Below are 14,905 nucleotides of genomic sequence, written 5' to 3'. Positions count from 1 at the left end.
ATGATTATGATGTAGGCCTATTGAATGGCAGCTTGACTGCGGCACAGCTGCAGGCAACGACGACAACGACAATGACCACAACACTGCCACAAGTATTTTTAAAGCCGTCACCACCAACATCAGTAGTAGCAGCAGCAGCAGTAGCAGCCGCTGATGTTGCAGGCAGCGCCGCCAGCAACGCACCGCTGCCCACAAAATATATATAGTTAGAGTTCCCCCGAAAATTGTTTCTAAGTTGTAGGTTTCATAAGCTCATAGACTTTAAGTGCATAATATTGTAAATTCAACTGCCAAACAAGAAAACAATTGTAAAACATTTAACATTTTTGTAGCTAATGCAAACCGATCTAACTGCGATCCACCAACGAAAGCTGTTGTAACAATCAGAGAAAATGCAACTAGTTATTTATAGTAAACTAATTTTTATTAAATAAAAAGTGAAAATAAGTTATATAATAATAAAAAAAAACAATGCTACTTTAAAGTTAAATTTATACATTAAAAATTGTAGCATGGAAGTAGCCTTTAAAATAATGCTTGTTAAAATTTTACACCAACTAAAGCTAAGATCTTTTCGACAGTCAAGTGTTGCCTTACTTGATTCTCCAGCCCAGCAAGGAGGTTATGCGATTAGCTGCCAATGCTATAGTAGATTGTTGCGTCACAGTTGGCATTATCTGGGATTCGCTTAGCTCTGGTTGTGATGCACTTAAGGCCTCCCAGTCCTGGCGCAACGAACCTTCATCTATTCAAAATCAAAAAGTAGGAATTATATATGTAATAAAAAGTTTGCACTACACAATTCCAACTACCTTCAGATTCCGACTCTGTAGCTGTTTCAATGCCTATAAGTAGTGAATCTACAGATCGCATAAGCGGCGCATTGCTTACATCCACATGACCAAAGCGTCCCAAGTTGCTGCGTTCTGGATCCAGAATAGCCAGTATATTCTCAAGTGTATGCTGCTCGTTCAGAGCTCGCACTTTCACCTGCTGAGTGTAGGCCAGGTACATGATGTTGTTGTTAATGCGGCAAACCTTGCGCAAAAATTGCTCCTCGGTGAGCAGCTTTAGGCAAAAGTCGCCGTACGCAATTTTATTTGGCAGTCGCACATTTAAATAAAAGCTAAGCAACTGCGTCAGCTGCGCTGTATAGGTAAGTGCGCCCAAGATACGATATGCCTCCAACCGACTGGGCGTAATCTCATTTGCAGCTGCACCATCATCCTTATTATCCGACAGCCAGTCCAGATAGGCTGTGTAGTCGCCATTGGCGGGCAGCGATGGACCCACAATTCGATATTGCACCTCGCTAATGCCGCTGCCATGGAACACCCACTTGCCGCGTATATACGAGGTGTTCTTAGCATCGGCAAGCGCTGCAATTGTTTCTGCCTCTTCAGAGCGCTCAGCGCACACCTTGCGCTGTTGCTCATCCCGCAGCACAACCTCCTTTATGGGAAAGATGTATGCCACCAATTGTTGAATATCACGACGCGCTGCCTGCTTGATGCTGTCCAGCAGCGCTGTATGCTGCTGGCGCAGTTTATCAATACGCATGGAACGATCAATCACATAGTCTTCCAGCATTTTGACATTGTTGGGATATTTGGGTAAGGTCTTGCGTTTCTCCTCATTTGCCTGATGCAGCTCGTCCCGTTGCATGCTTAGCTGCTGCAAGCGATCTGTGGTGCTACCAATTAGCTGACGCAATAACTGCAGCTGCTCTCGCTTGGCTCTGATAGCAATCATGCGATTTTCATTGCTTTTGTGCTGCTGTATCAGCTGTTCATAACGTTTGCTATATGTCTTCAGTCCCGCCTGTAGATTTATATAGCGTTGCTGCTTCTCCGTCAAACTGAAAATGGAAAATGTTATCAATGTGTTGTATGGTACATTTGCTGACTTGTAACCTTTCTGCTTTTTCTGCTGCACTATGTGTAAAGTTGCCATTTTTAACGCAATTGCGACAGTGCAGGCGTCGCTGTTGCTTACAACATAGCGGACAACGCAATCCTGTACATACGCCATCACTTTTAGATTTCTTTACGCGCACATTACTGCTGCTCAGTTTCTTTGTGTTTGTGTTGTAGCCAGCGCCATCGCATGCATCGATATCCTCTTCATCGTCATTTGTTGAACTGCTGGATAGTTGAAAATTGTCTGGGGCTTTGGAGCTTTCATCAGAGCTAGAGCTGTTGGCCATTACAGTCAAATCATTGCACTCAATATGCGTAAATTTTCATTGATAATTGTTTTTGTTATTCATGGTACTTTTCCCCTCTGTCAAAAGTAGCAGTGCTGTGAAATTTTTGCATAACTGCTAGCAGTCGCAGTTATTGTAAGCTAAACAGCTGATAGCAATTACTGAATCTGAATATTAATATGCAATTACAGTGTGATAGCTGCATTTAATTTAATGTGTAGCTATTTAATTTTATTACTTTGCCACGTTTGAAGCTATATTTTATGCAACTTAACAGAGTGATTCATTGCTAGTAGCGCAATAAAGACAGTGTTGGAGGAGTACCAGTTTCGACCAGGGCTGCAAAATTACAACCCGCGAATTTGTATTTATTTCAAACAAATCTAATATCAATAATACGTAATTTGACGCTATATTTATTACAATAAAAAGAGATTTCGGCAAAATCAAATAATAATTATAAATCAATTACTATTGCAGTAGAAAAAAATACGGTTCCTGTTGCTCTACTGACAAATAGCACAATTTTAGTTTTCGATTTTCCAGCATAATTAAGAATTTTGGATTTTTTTCTTTTCTTTTTTCAAATCGAATTCGTTGGGGACAGATAATTTAGATTGCATTTTCCTATTCGTCGTGCTTACTTAGCAGCAGCAACTGCCTTGCCAGCCTTGCCGCCAAGCACTTTGAGTGCGGCCTCAGTAAGATCGTTAACGCGTGGCAGTGCGTGAGCCTCCAGTGTCTTGGCATATGGCATGGGCACATCAACGCCACAACAGCGCCAAACAGGAGCATCCAACTCGAAGAATGTTTGATCTTCCATGATGCGAGCACAGATTTCAGCGCCAACACCTGTCATAATGATTTCAATGATTTGTGAGGGGTTCATAAAAGTTAATTTAATTCCGCTTACCGTGCTGAGGCCAGCCGTTCTCCACGGTTACCAAGTGATGCGTCTTGCGCACTGAGGCAAAAATGGTGGCCATGTCTAGTGGGCGAATGGAGCGCAGATTAATGACCTCAGCTTCAATGCCCTTCTTGGCAAGCTCAGCGGCAGCAAGCAGACATGTCTCAACCGCCTTAGAATGGGCCACAAACGTGATGTCCTTGCCTGGCCGCATAATTTTGGCCTTGCCAATGGGCACCAAAAAGTCAGGATCAGTGACCTTATCATCAATGGGGAATGCTGTGCCATACATCAGTTCGTTCTCCAGAACCACAACTGGATCAGGATCACGAATGGCAGACTTGAGTAGACCGCGAGCATCCTCAGTGTCATAGGGCGACACAACCTTCAGGCCAGGGCAGTGAGCATACCAGGCGGCAAAGCACTGCGAGTGCTGGGCTGCGACACCAGAGGCGGCGCCATTGGGGCCACGGAACACAATGGGTACATTAACAGCGCCCGCTGACATATAAAATGTTTTGGCGGCCGAGTTGATGATCTAAGAGGATAAATGTGTAAGAAACTGTTGTTTACATCTCTAAGCGTAGAAATGCTTCTTTATATTCTAATCTATTAACTGGAATTGTTATTTTAAAAATTGTCACAATACCAATTCAAGTTTCAACACTTGCACTTTATTCTTGCTCGCTTTTAGCCTTTCACTTAATGCCTAGTTTTTCCTTAATAATAAATTCAGGTAGTCGCCGTCCCTTCCAGTAGCGTGGCAGCGGCGTCTCGTTGGCGTCTCGCAGCACCTCGTTGACGTGCTGCTCGGCGCTAAAGGCTTCAGCGGTTTTAATTTGTGACATGAGTTGCGCCTGGAAGGCTTTCTCCTTGCGCATTTCACGACGTTGTCGCACTTTTGCCCACTCGAATTTCATCTTGCGGCGCAGCTTCTTTAGCTTATGCTTCTTCATCTTGCGTCGACGTATGACTATGAGACGGGCAGCTTCCATTTTGTCGGGTTTGCTTTTGTCCAGCGGTGGTGCAATTGTCTGGCCCATGCGCTCCCGTTGCAATATGTCATTGATTTCGTTTAGCCAAGTGGCGCGTGGATTTTCAATTACTTTATTCAGTGGCAGTGGCACGTCGCCAATTGTGCGAGGAGTGTTTTGGCTTGAAAGCTTTGCCTGCATCATAATTGGATAATATGGGTGGTTAATCAATCAATCAAAATTTCGTTTTTGTTTAGAGTTGGACAGCAGCAGCAGCTCAAACGTAATATCAACCCATATTATCCCATTACGTTGAAGTGTAGGTAAATTAAACTAGCGCTTGTGACAAAACTTGAATTGGTATTGAGCTTAGGAGACAATTGGCGTGTTTAACATTTCATGAGATAATATGAGCAGTTAAGCTACTGCTAGCGTGTATAATTGTATGTGTGCTCTTGGGATGGGGTGTTACTTACATGGTCAATAGCCTGCATGGAAAAGTTAAAGGTCATGAACTCGCATACAGGACGCAGACCAGCCATGGCAGCACCCACAGCAATGCCAGCAAAGCCCATTTCTGTAATTGGCGTATCAATGATGCGCTTGTCGCCATACTTCTTCCACAGTCCACGCGATATCTGCAACATTACAAACAATAAGTTAACAATAGCATAATGAGCCTTATCAACATATTAGTTATCAATACAAATCACATTATTGGCAGCGTGACCTTCCCGGTTTTGCAACAAATCAAAACACTATCGGCAATCAACCTGCCTCACACCATTCTGAGCATCAGCTGTTTTGGCGCTGTCACTTGGTTTACGTAATCACTCCTACAGTAACATAACTGAAGCCATTAAAAGGATTCCCTCACCTTGTAGGCACCATCGTATTGTGCTACTTCTTCGCCCAGCAGAAAGACGCGATCATCGCGTGCCAATTCATCGTCCAAGGCGCTATTGAGACCATCACGGACGGTCATCTGCTTGGCCGCCAGCGCTCTGGGAGTTGTGGAAAATGTGCGTTGGGCAGCATTAGCTGCTTGTATAAGTCTGGACCGCAGCATTTTACTTATTGTTGGTTATTTCGAGTTGCAAATGCCCTTTTTTTGAAAAGTTTGTTAAGAAAATTAAGAATTACCTAATACAAGAGTAAAATACAAAATATATACATACCAACGAACGACTTTTTCGGTCCACAGAATGTCAAAACTAGAGTTGTCAAGTCGTTTAATAATATTATTGGTTTACAGCACTGATTTTCACCTGCTTAGCTTTAGCGGCAGTATAACAATCGCTATCGATAATGCTAAAACCTTTTGCCGCCCTGGTTTCAAGTTTGCGGAAATGCAGCGCGGTGAGTGATATAACAAGAGTTTGGTTTTCTGCTCTGCCCAAAGATTCCCCCTGGATTAAGCCCTGCAGACTTCATTATGTTGAAAACGGCAAGCAAAAATGCCGTGACATGATAAAAATATTAGATTCCGTTATGGTGTTATTATACAATGCGTCTCGCGAGAAATTAATTTTTGTGCGACAATTTCGGCCCGCTGTGTATCAGAGCTTGATCATGGCTAACATGGATTTGCCGAAAGGAGATATTGATTTGATCAAGTTTCCACCCCAGCTGGGCATTACAATAGAGCCTTGTGCGGGTATGGTGGACAAAGACAAAAGCTTGGCGGAGATTGCTCGTGAGGAAGTTCTGGAAGAGTGTGGCTACGATGTACCCGCTGATAGACTAGAACTGATCTATAAATATAGAACTACAGTGGGTTCATCAAGCTCCACTCTAACCCTATTTTATTGCGAAGTGTGTGATGCTGAGAGGGTCAGCGCTGGCGGCGGTATAGACAATGAAGTAATAGAAATAGTGGAGTTAACTATTGCTGAAGCTAAAGAACTGGCTAAAACAGGAGCCACCATAAACAGTGGTCCCGGCACGCCGCTTTGTATTTTATGGTTTTTAGCCCATAAGTCATAAACATGTATTTGAATTGAGCGCCATATTAAAACTATTTATGCTTATCGAACGCTATCGATAATTGTATGCACTCAGAACATTTCAAACAGCTGTTCACATTGGGGAGTGGGAAACTGTGTAAATAATTTCTTACCGCGTTTTGTTTTGTGTTTTATGTTATTGACTTTGCGTTTTGATTCACTTATCTCAAGTTGAATCATAGTTTTGTGTAATCATTTGCAGTTTCATCGTAAAGTCATGGAAAATATATCAAAAGTCTGGCTGGGCGAGCTCCCCAAAGATTCGCCCTACGTAAAACCCTTTCGTATGTATTATGTGCAAAATGGAGTGGAGAAAAACTGGGATCTGCTGAAGGTGCACGATAGTGTGGCAATAATATTGTTTAACACTACACGACAGAAGCTGGTGCTGGTGCGCCAGTTCCGCCCGGCTGTTTATCATGGCATCATTAGCAGCGCGCTGGGAAACTTTGAAAAAGTGGACTTGAAAGAGTTTCCGCCTGTTATTGGCGTAACCTTGGAGCTCTGCGCCGGCATTGTTGATAAGCAAATGAGCTGGGAGGAAATAGCGCGCGAGGAAGTATTAGAAGAATGCGGCTACAATGTGCCTGTGGAGCGCATAGAGCAGGTTATGGTGTACAGGTAAGCTAACTATTCAACGCCTAGCAAGAACTGCTAATTAGTGGACATTTTATAGATCTGGCGTGGGCTCTTCAGGCGCCAAGCAGGCAATGTACTACTGTGAGGTGAACGACGAGGACAAAGCCAACAGCGGCGGCGGCGTAGATGATGAAATGATTGAGGTAGTGGAGCTAACACTAGCTGAAGCTCAACGCATGGTGCAACAAGGAGCCGTCAACAATAGTCCACCCAGCTGTCTCATGGGTCTCATGTGGTTCTTTGCCAACAAAGCGCCAAAAGCTATATAGATAAAGCAATGCCACTTTATTTGTTATCTACTGATAACTCTTTGACAACGAATTATACTCTAGGCTGCCTTATGATCCACACATACATACGAAGACGCTATTTGTATAATCCAACTTCGAATGCTTTCCATCACGCATAGCGTTACACAAGAATTTCAACTGCCGCTCGAGTCTAAACAGCAAACAGAAGATCATGTGAATATATTTTAGAAAATAAACCGCATATGCCTATAGTAATGTATATGACTGCAACTTTTGAAATCGCTCAAGTGTATGAGCGCATGCTAAGCAGGCCCAAAGCGCACCCACTAGCCAAACTGACAGCAGCTGCCAAGTGTATAAATCGCGAATAAATCAAAATGCCGCCGAGATGCACACGCGAGTTGCTGCTGCCACCGCTGCTGCTGTTGCTGCTATCTGTAAAGAGGCAGGCTGTTGCTGCTGCTGTTGTTGCTGTTACTGCTGCAGCGGCATCTAAACAAGTTGAAGGTACCCAGCCGAGCCGTGTGCCGTTTTTGGAGTCTGTCAGACAACGTGTTGCGCAGCTCAGGTTACTTATTTATATACTCTGGGCGCTGCTGCAACTGCTTCAGCTTCAGCTGCTGCTGCTCCTGTTGCCGCTCAGAAGTTCAGCGGTCACGGCAAGCATTGGGGCATGGAAATTTATTTACTTCAAAGCCATGATTTGGCAATATTTCAACATTCAACACAGCAATAGAATTTCTTTTTAACTGCCTGCCACAGCCTTTGCTGCTGCTGCTCTCATTGTGGTTGTTTATTTTTTAGTGTGCGTGCATTCGATTTGTGCAACAGATAATCAAGGCCAATACGGAATACGGCATCCACGGCTGCTGCTGCCGTGTTGCTTGCGTGTTAACCTCATGTAAATTATGGTTCCATACTGCAAAAAGAATCAAACTGCAATGCGAGTGTTGAAATTATATATAATTTGCATATGTGAATAAACGAGCTGTAGGTAGGTAAAGGTAGCACAAAAGTAAGAAATAAAAGCAAGCGGATGTGCATATACTTTATGACGCACTGTAAAGTCCGCAAAGAAATGCAAATTAGTTGTGGGTGTTGCACTTGACCAACCAATGGATGCAGGTGCAGCAGGGATCTGAATGTAGATACAGATTTTTAAATCAACTAGATTTAAGAGCTTGCAAGAGTCTTGAGAAATTCGTTTTAGAAAGCTTTGAAAATTGGCAATAAATCGATTAAAAAATAATTCAGAGCACATTCGCTTTAGTATTTAATATAAGCTAAAATTATTATAGATAATAACATTGGCATATAAATTTTAAGAGAGATTGTTAAATATAAATAAAAGATATTTTTTCAGTTCAGATAAATAATTTTTAAAATTATATTGAGCGTAAAAGTTGCACTTAAGTTATTGCATAAAAAAAACCCGTTAATGCTTGTCTGCTTGTTGCTTTATCTTTGCGCTATCGCTGCCTGTCAAACTGCAACTGCAACTGATGCGCTGTCAAGTTTGCTCCTGTTCTCTTTTGTTACTAAAATCCCCAAGGTGTCTGATTGTTTGTGCCGCATTCTCATAATGAAACAATCTTAAATCAACTCGCGACTGATTGGCCTTATACCTTATTGCCCAGCAAGTTGCGCAAGTTGAAAAAGTACAAAAGCTAGAGCTAGATCTGCAATTATTTCATAATCACGTCCCAATTTATGTTGTTGCTCTAGTACAAGCCACAGCTGCAACAACAATTGTGCTGCCAAATCAAAGCTTCTTTCTATTCCTTGGACGCTGCGCTGACCTCCGTTGCTTATGGCTGAGAACCAAACTGCCATACAAAATGGCGTTTGCAAGAAATCGCGATCATGAGCTCAGTGCGCATGCGAAAATTAAGTGCAGCTTGCAACAATCATAACAACAACAGCAACAACAACAACAGCAAAGATTACCTGCAAAACAGTTATGGGCGCTGCTGTTGTTGTTGTTGTTGCTGTGTAGCAATAATGAAATTTTTTATCGGATTTGATTATAAGTTGGAACACACCGGCCACCCCGCTGCCGTAATCTGCCAATAAGAAGAAAAGTAAGCAAGCAAGGTAGCTGCTACCTAGGCAGCAGGCAACAGCTAATGGGGGGAGGAGTAAGGAGTGGGGTGGTGTGTGGTGGGTTGTTGCAGGGATCAGCTATATAGCCGGACGCTCATTGATTCCGCACAGCCCGTCTGCACCGTCCGTCGTGATGCACTTTAATGAAATGAAATCTTATACTATCATGAGGCGCATGAACTGCAAACTGTGCAGCGCCAACAACAGCAGCAGCGGCAGCAACAACTGCAACTGCAACAGCAACAGCGGCAACTGCAGCTTGAGCCACTCAAAATGTATAATTATCTTGGCGGTTTTATCCGTTTGCCAATATTAAATTTCTCATCACGCCCAGACCAGGCCAACATAGTGTGCTCAGGGGGAGCTGGAAAATGGCAGAGAGTACTGTGAGAGCAGCAGCAGCAGTCTTCATGGGCACGGGCGCCGTCAAACAATTAATAAAAGGCCAAATGTCTGCCAATGAGTTATATACCCACACAGGTATGAAAGTATATATAAAGTAACTATATTGAAAGTCAACTGCAAAGACTTTGGCTTTGCCGCGATTTAATTTTTCTTGACTTTCTAAAATTGTTGCCACCGTTTGTTGTCTGTTTGAGTTTGGGGCGTTGACCAGCTAAAGCCTGCACCTTGCATCAAACTTAATTGTAAGTTATATTATAAAAGCGCTTTTATACCATATAGCATTGAAAACTGAGTTCTGTGTGCCAGTTTCCACAGCTTTAATTAAATTCCATTAAGTGTGTGCACGTGTTGTCATTTTAATTGCACGCGTTTTAAAAGTGTCAACAAATAATTTAACCAAATACGTATAATTGAAATTAAGTCATAAATGGCTAAAAATGCGCGCGACATACATAAAAGTTGACTTTTCAAAAATTTCACACTCTTATTTTGCTTGATTTATGACACGTTGTGGCTCCAAGCAAGGAAACTTGCACGTATTTCCAGTGCACGCCAAACTGTGCCAGCGAGCGCATGCTGCACCTGTGACTAGCGTTTTAATTACACACCAACGCGACCGCGCTCATGCGCTCTCTGCTCTTTGAGCATGGAAAACTGTAAGCGAGAGCGCATGCGCATGCTCAACGTCTTGTGCTCTTTGAGCTTCGCGCTCTTAAGCGCCAGCTAGTCAAGCTCTAGCGCTAGCTCCGCCTCTTTGGCATTGGCTCTCACTTTTGCTAATACAACAACAGTTATGTTTTGGTTTCTTGTATGCAAATGCAAGTGCCAAAAATGGGCGCTTTACAATTGCATATTTAACGTTGTGGTTAATTAATATTTATCGGCTGACAGTCGAGACTTGGCGTTTAAACAAAGTAAAGAGCGTAGCGCATGAGTCAGATGCGCGGCTTGCTGTGTGGCCCAGACACTTAAGTTGTCGTTTAGTCGTTACTGACATTTCGACAAGCGTTTAAATAGAGATTTCCGCAGGCTTAACAAGGCACAGGCGCACAATTAAAAATCATTTGCATATGCCGCGCAGGCAGGCGACGGCGGCGGCAGTTAATAATGAAGAGCTGCGGACCGGCAATAAATGGGCGCATTAAAGTCCAAGCAGCCAGAGATGGCCTAAACAAGATCCTGATAAAGAACCAATAGCAATCATGTATGGCAATCGAAAAAAATAAAGGGGCAGCAGCTGCCACCGGCGACGTTGACGTTGTTGAGTCCAAAAACTTGACCGGCTACAACTTTGTTGCCTCAAGTTGTTGAACTTAACGCGAAATCTTGTTGCCCTGCGCCTGGGAAATTAACAATAACAACAACAACTACTATGACTACTACTAAAACATTCAAAACAACCACTGCAGCCAGCAGTCTGAGAATGCACAGTGGAGTAGGAGGAGCAGCAGCAGCAGCAGCATCAGCCGCAGCTTGGAAATGCCGCAACGTTGCAAGCTGGACAGCGTTTGGTTTTGAAGGAGTCGAGAGCGAACGAACGACCGAACGAAACGATCTTTTGCTGTTTATCTGATTTTAATTAAAAGGCATCGCATAATAAATTATCTTCATTAGGGCCACAGCAAACTGCTTGGAGCCCAACTGGCCAACTGACTGACTAAAGCCTTGGCACACTCAATAACATTTTTCCCCAAAAAACAGGCCGCCAAATATACTTACAAATATGTGTGTGTAGTTCTTCGACTACTACAACCCCTTTTAGTGCAGCCAGTGCCATAAATCAAATGGACATAGAAGTCGTCTTGTTGTCGCTTTCAGTGCGTGTGTTCTCCCAGACTTCTCATGTTCATTAATGAAAAACCGGACTTGTAATGTCACAACGAATCTGCAAATCATGCGCTGCCATGTGCACTCGTTGACAGTTGGAAAAGCGCTGGAAAAATCAACACATGCTTAGGTAATAATAATAATAAAAAAAATATGCCACAATGCCAGTAACTAAAATCAGTTGAGTAGATGCTCTATATGGCTAAAAAGGGATTACAAAAAGAAGAAGTTGTAATTACGTTAAATGGAAAATCACAGCTTGGTTAAATTTAAGCCGCTGCAAGGCTTAATATATTTAAAAATATATGTAACTTATAATCAGCAAGGGTTAAAATTTTTAATTTAAACATTTTTTTAAACTGTATATAATTTGTTTTATGCTAAAATTTGCATTATGCAAAGCATGTTGAGATAATCTGAGGCAAACTGTTTACTTAAAGAATTTTTAGAGTAGCTTATCTGTAGCTTAAGAACCTTTAAGCTAGAGTATACACGCCACTAAATAAAAATATATTCGTAAAAAAAGGATTGCATTTTAAGTGGAACACAAACCGGTTGTGACTTGGCTTGCTCAACTGATTGACGAGCTGCGTGCCGCAAAGACGCACACATGCGTACAGGTGCAGATATTTATATATGTGTGTATCTTTGAGATTGAAACTGGTATCAAAGGAGACTGCGCAGATGCGCATCATCAATAATGAGAGCAAAAGGAAGCGCATGTACCATGTTCATGTCCATGTCAAGCTCGCGCTTGCGCCTAATGATCATGAAATCAAAATGTGGCAACAAACTCGATGTGTGTCTGTTGCAGCAGTCGGCAATGTTTCAATTATTTGTATGCAGCGCATAAACAACAAATTATGAATAATCGTGCTCATTAATCAAGCGTTAATCTTTTGTGCTTTATAGCAAACATGAAACGGTTTCTCTCTCTCTTTCTTTGGGGCAGCCAAAAAATCTTTAATTTATTAGTTTTCTAGCATTTTGCTAATGAAGACATAAAAACCGCAATCAAATTAAATATTTTTGGTATTTTTTTTTCTCTTTCATGGGAACGAATTTGTAAATGGACTTTAGCTGTGGCTGGAGTCCAGCCTTGTCTAGAGCCTAAAGTGGAACTAAAACGTTTGGCGCCCCAAAACTATGTCTTGCGCCCAGAATAAGAACTTGGCTAGAAGTTTGTCTAACCAATTTGGTATTTTAATTACAAAAAGGTGTTTGTAGGCATTTGAAATGCCTCATTTTGGTTTGCATTTGATTAATATGCGTGGCGGCCAAAGATCTAAATTTATAAAATTAAACAAAAATTTGTTGCGCCCAAGAAAAACGCAGACAATTATGGTCGAATGTGTGTGGGGGCTTAACAGAAGAAAGTGGGGGAAATGAGACAGAGACAGAAATAACAAAGGCTTGAACAATTTGGAATATGCTGGTAAGTTTAATAATAAATTCAGATAGTAGTTACTAAAGTTAATAACTGATTTATGAAAATGTTTATTATACAAGCATACTAAGTTTAAATAATTTAATTGCAAATGTCAATAATGGTGAAATTCAATCCACTTAAATATATTTTTACTTTTCATATTAATCTTTGGCTTAGTTTCCCTTTTGATATACATATTAATCTGCGCTTTAAACGCCATTTCTCTGCGCAATTTAAATTCGGCCAAAAAATAAAAATAAAACCTCACTGAACACAAGATGTTAACACGCCCAGCTATTTGGCAAAGCTTCCTCATTTCTTGTGATGTTGTTGGTGCTGCGGCGGCTGCTGCTGCTCGAGATTGTGTTCCTATTAAGGCGCATAAACCTAAATTAAATTGTCGTATTAAGCCAAGAGCTTTAACAGCTGGCCCAAAAGGGGAAATGGCCAACAAGTTTACGACTTAAGCATGTATAGCCTTATACACATTTAAATTAAAACATACACTGTAAAATTTAAATCTGCGCACCGCAAAAATATAATAAACGTTGGCTGGAGTTGGAGCAGTGGACTTTAAAATGATGTAAAGCCCGCATTTATTGGGCTAAAGCTTGAGCCCAATGGCAATTATGTTTTGGCTTAAATATTTTTCAGCTGTTGTTGTTGTTGCTGGAGTCATGGAGCAAATTATATGTTATGCTGGGCTTCAAAGTTGCGAATTGTGTGCTGGTAAGTAAAATATGAATTACGCATGAGGCGCGGGGGAAATTAAGTTAAAAATAAAACTGAAGATGAAACAAAAACAAAACAACAAACACACATGCAGCAGCAACAACTACTGTAGGTAAACAGCAAGAGCAACAACAACAATAATCAGCAGCAACATATAAAAATTTACAAGTCACTCACACACACATACACATAAGCTTGGGGCAGGGCTGCAAAATCAAATTAAACCTTCATACAGGTTGCGGCTGTAAAAAAAGCTAACAAAGTACAAGAAACGGAGCACAGGCAGCTTGAGATACACACAGATACACACACACATATATACATACATATGTATGTATGGAGTTAGAGATCGTGGTGGGCTATAAAAAACGCGCATAATCCAAAAAATACAGAACCCAACTGGCAACTGACCAACGTAGGCATTTTGTGAGTCGAGCAAATAACACTTTATTTCATTCATTTAACAGGTTTCATTTATGAGCAACAGCAACTACAACAACAACAACAACTGGCAGCAGCAGCAGCAGCAGCAACAGTTCGTCAGCTCAACATTGTTGTTGTTGCTGTTGTTGTTGGCCCGAGCGCAAGCCTAAGCCCAAAAGTCCGAGTAAGCAGCATCGAACTCGTCTACAGCATCTCAGAGGTGGAGTTAGGCCCAGACTAGGCAATGTTCCCACGAAACAGGTTGCTGCTTGCTGCTGCTGCTGCTGCAACGGCTGCAACTGTGGCTGCTGTTGCTCTTGCCTGGTCCTTGCATGGCTTAGAGCTATGTGCCACGTACTGCACACACTTTAACTTTAACTTTAGCTCTCTGGCTTTAGCATTGTTGTTGTTCTTTTTTTTTACAGCTATGCATATGGCCAGGGGCAAGGCAAAGTTAACGCTGTTTGGCGTTGCAAGCAAAGCTTCAAATCAAAATCTGTGCACAATTATGGCCAACACATCTGTACAAGATGCTTGGGTTGATGCTGCTGGTGGTGCTGCTGCTGCTGTGGCTGTGGCTGCTGCTGCTGCTGCTGCATCTCGTGCTCCTCATAAATATTTAACGAGTTTCATTTATAGCCACAAAACTCCAAGCCTTTTGCCATTGTCTGGTCAACGGCAACAGTTAGTAGCCGCATTTGGCATTAGACGCCTCATGAGCGGCCAATTAGTGTTGTATTACATTTGACGCCAACAGCAGCGTTTTGTATATTAATGCTTGCATATAAATTATAAACAAATTCAATTTAGTTTGTTTAATGTGCAACTTTAGCTTGATTTATGTGTGCCACACTTAAATTTTTTAATATTTATAGCACAAAGTACATTTTCATAATCAAAGCAGCTTTTTCTTACTACATTTTATTATTCCACAAGCTCAGTTTCCCAAAAATTTAGTTCTCTTCTGGTCTCGTCAACTAAACATCAAAATTTTCTGTTCGCT

General features: G+C 41.8%; 4 protein-coding genes across 5 annotated transcripts; 2 read left to right on the top strand and 2 right to left on the bottom strand.

Annotated features, from left to right (window-relative positions):
• Window positions 1-491: 491 nt before the first annotated feature.
• Window positions 492-2,397, bottom strand: LOC108601984 (beclin 1-associated autophagy-related key regulator). The gene is made up of 3 exons (XM_017989979.2): window positions 1,914-2,397; window positions 813-1,858; window positions 492-745 (listed from the first exon to the last, which is right to left on the bottom strand). The coding sequence occupies exons 1-3, from the start codon at window positions 2,204-2,206 to the stop codon at window positions 594-596; spliced, it is 1,491 nt and encodes a 496-aa protein (XP_017845468.1). The 5' UTR covers window positions 2,207-2,397; the 3' UTR covers window positions 492-593.
• Window positions 2,398-2,784: 387 nt separating this feature from the next.
• LOC108604191 (pyruvate dehydrogenase E1 component subunit beta, mitochondrial) lies at window positions 2,785-5,369 on the bottom strand. Of its 2 annotated transcripts, XM_017993542.1 has the most exons (5): window positions 5,266-5,364; window positions 4,965-5,192; window positions 4,564-4,725; window positions 3,120-3,651; window positions 2,785-3,058 (listed from the first exon to the last, which is right to left on the bottom strand). In XM_017993542.1, exons 2-5 carry the CDS (start codon window positions 5,154-5,156, stop codon window positions 2,847-2,849), a joined length of 1,098 nt encoding a protein of 365 aa, XP_017849031.1. In that variant the 5' UTR covers window positions 5,157-5,192; window positions 5,266-5,364; the 3' UTR covers window positions 2,785-2,846. The 2 variants fall into 2 exon arrangements, with proteins under 2 accessions (XP_017849031.1, XP_017849032.1); XM_017993543.1 differs by lacking the exons at window positions 2,785-3,058; window positions 3,120-3,651 and adding an exon at window positions 3,766-4,282 and having other exon boundaries at window positions 5,266-5,369.
• Window positions 5,370-5,395: 26 nt separating this feature from the next.
• Window positions 5,396-6,141, top strand: LOC108601413 (uridine diphosphate glucose pyrophosphatase NUDT14). Its single transcript, XM_017989312.1, has one exon. The coding sequence runs from the start codon at window positions 5,396-5,398 to the stop codon at window positions 6,071-6,073; it is 678 nt and encodes a 225-aa protein (XP_017844801.1). The 3' UTR covers window positions 6,074-6,141.
• Window positions 6,142-6,178: 37 nt separating this feature from the next.
• Window positions 6,179-7,253, top strand: LOC108604192 (uridine diphosphate glucose pyrophosphatase NUDT14). Its single transcript, XM_017993544.2, has 3 exons — window positions 6,179-6,190; window positions 6,296-6,714; window positions 6,770-7,253. Exons 2-3 carry the CDS (start codon window positions 6,311-6,313, stop codon window positions 6,999-7,001), a joined length of 636 nt encoding a protein of 211 aa, XP_017849033.1. The 5' UTR covers window positions 6,179-6,190; window positions 6,296-6,310; the 3' UTR covers window positions 7,002-7,253.
• Window positions 7,254-14,905: the final 7,652 nt, after the last annotated feature.

Source organism: Drosophila busckii, chromosome 3R (genome assembly GCF_011750605.1).
Source record: "Drosophila busckii strain San Diego stock center, stock number 13000-0081.31 chromosome 3R, ASM1175060v1, whole genome shotgun sequence".
In the NCBI taxonomy this organism is placed as follows: Eukaryota; Metazoa; Arthropoda; class Insecta; order Diptera; family Drosophilidae; genus Drosophila; species Drosophila busckii.
The sequence above is the reverse complement of the archived record's forward strand: the minus strand, read 5'-3'. Positions and strand labels throughout refer to the sequence as shown.

Coding starts and splice junctions, on each gene's coding strand:
- LOC108604191 (XM_017993542.1), bottom strand. CDS start 5,156: ATGCTGCGGTCCAGACTTATACAAGCAGCTAATGCTGCCCAACGCACA. Junction 4,726..4,964: donor AATACGATGGTGCCTACAAG/GTGAGGGAATCC, acceptor GTAATGTTGCAG/ATATCGCGTGGACTGTGGAA. Junction 3,652..4,563: donor CCATGCAGGCTATTGACCAT/GTAAGTAACACC, acceptor TTATCCTCTTAG/ATCATCAACTCGGCCGCCAA.
- LOC108604192 (XM_017993544.2), top strand. CDS start 6,311: ATGGAAAATATATCAAAAGTCTGGCTGGGCGAGCTCCCCAAAGATTCG. Junction 6,715..6,769: donor GAGCAGGTTATGGTGTACAG/GTAAGCTAACTA, acceptor GACATTTTATAG/ATCTGGCGTGGGCTCTTCAG.
- LOC108601413 (XM_017989312.1), top strand. CDS start 5,396: ATGCTAAAACCTTTTGCCGCCCTGGTTTCAAGTTTGCGGAAATGCAGC.
- LOC108601984 (XM_017989979.2), bottom strand. CDS start 2,206: ATGGCCAACAGCTCTAGCTCTGATGAAAGCTCCAAAGCCCCAGACAAT. Junction 1,859..1,913: donor GCAGCAGAAAAAGCAGAAAG/GTTACAAGTCAG, acceptor TTCCATTTTCAG/TTTGACGGAGAAGCAGCAAC. Junction 746..812: donor TACAGAGTCGGAATCTGAAG/GTAGTTGGAATT, acceptor GATTTTGAATAG/ATGAAGGTTCGTTGCGCCAG.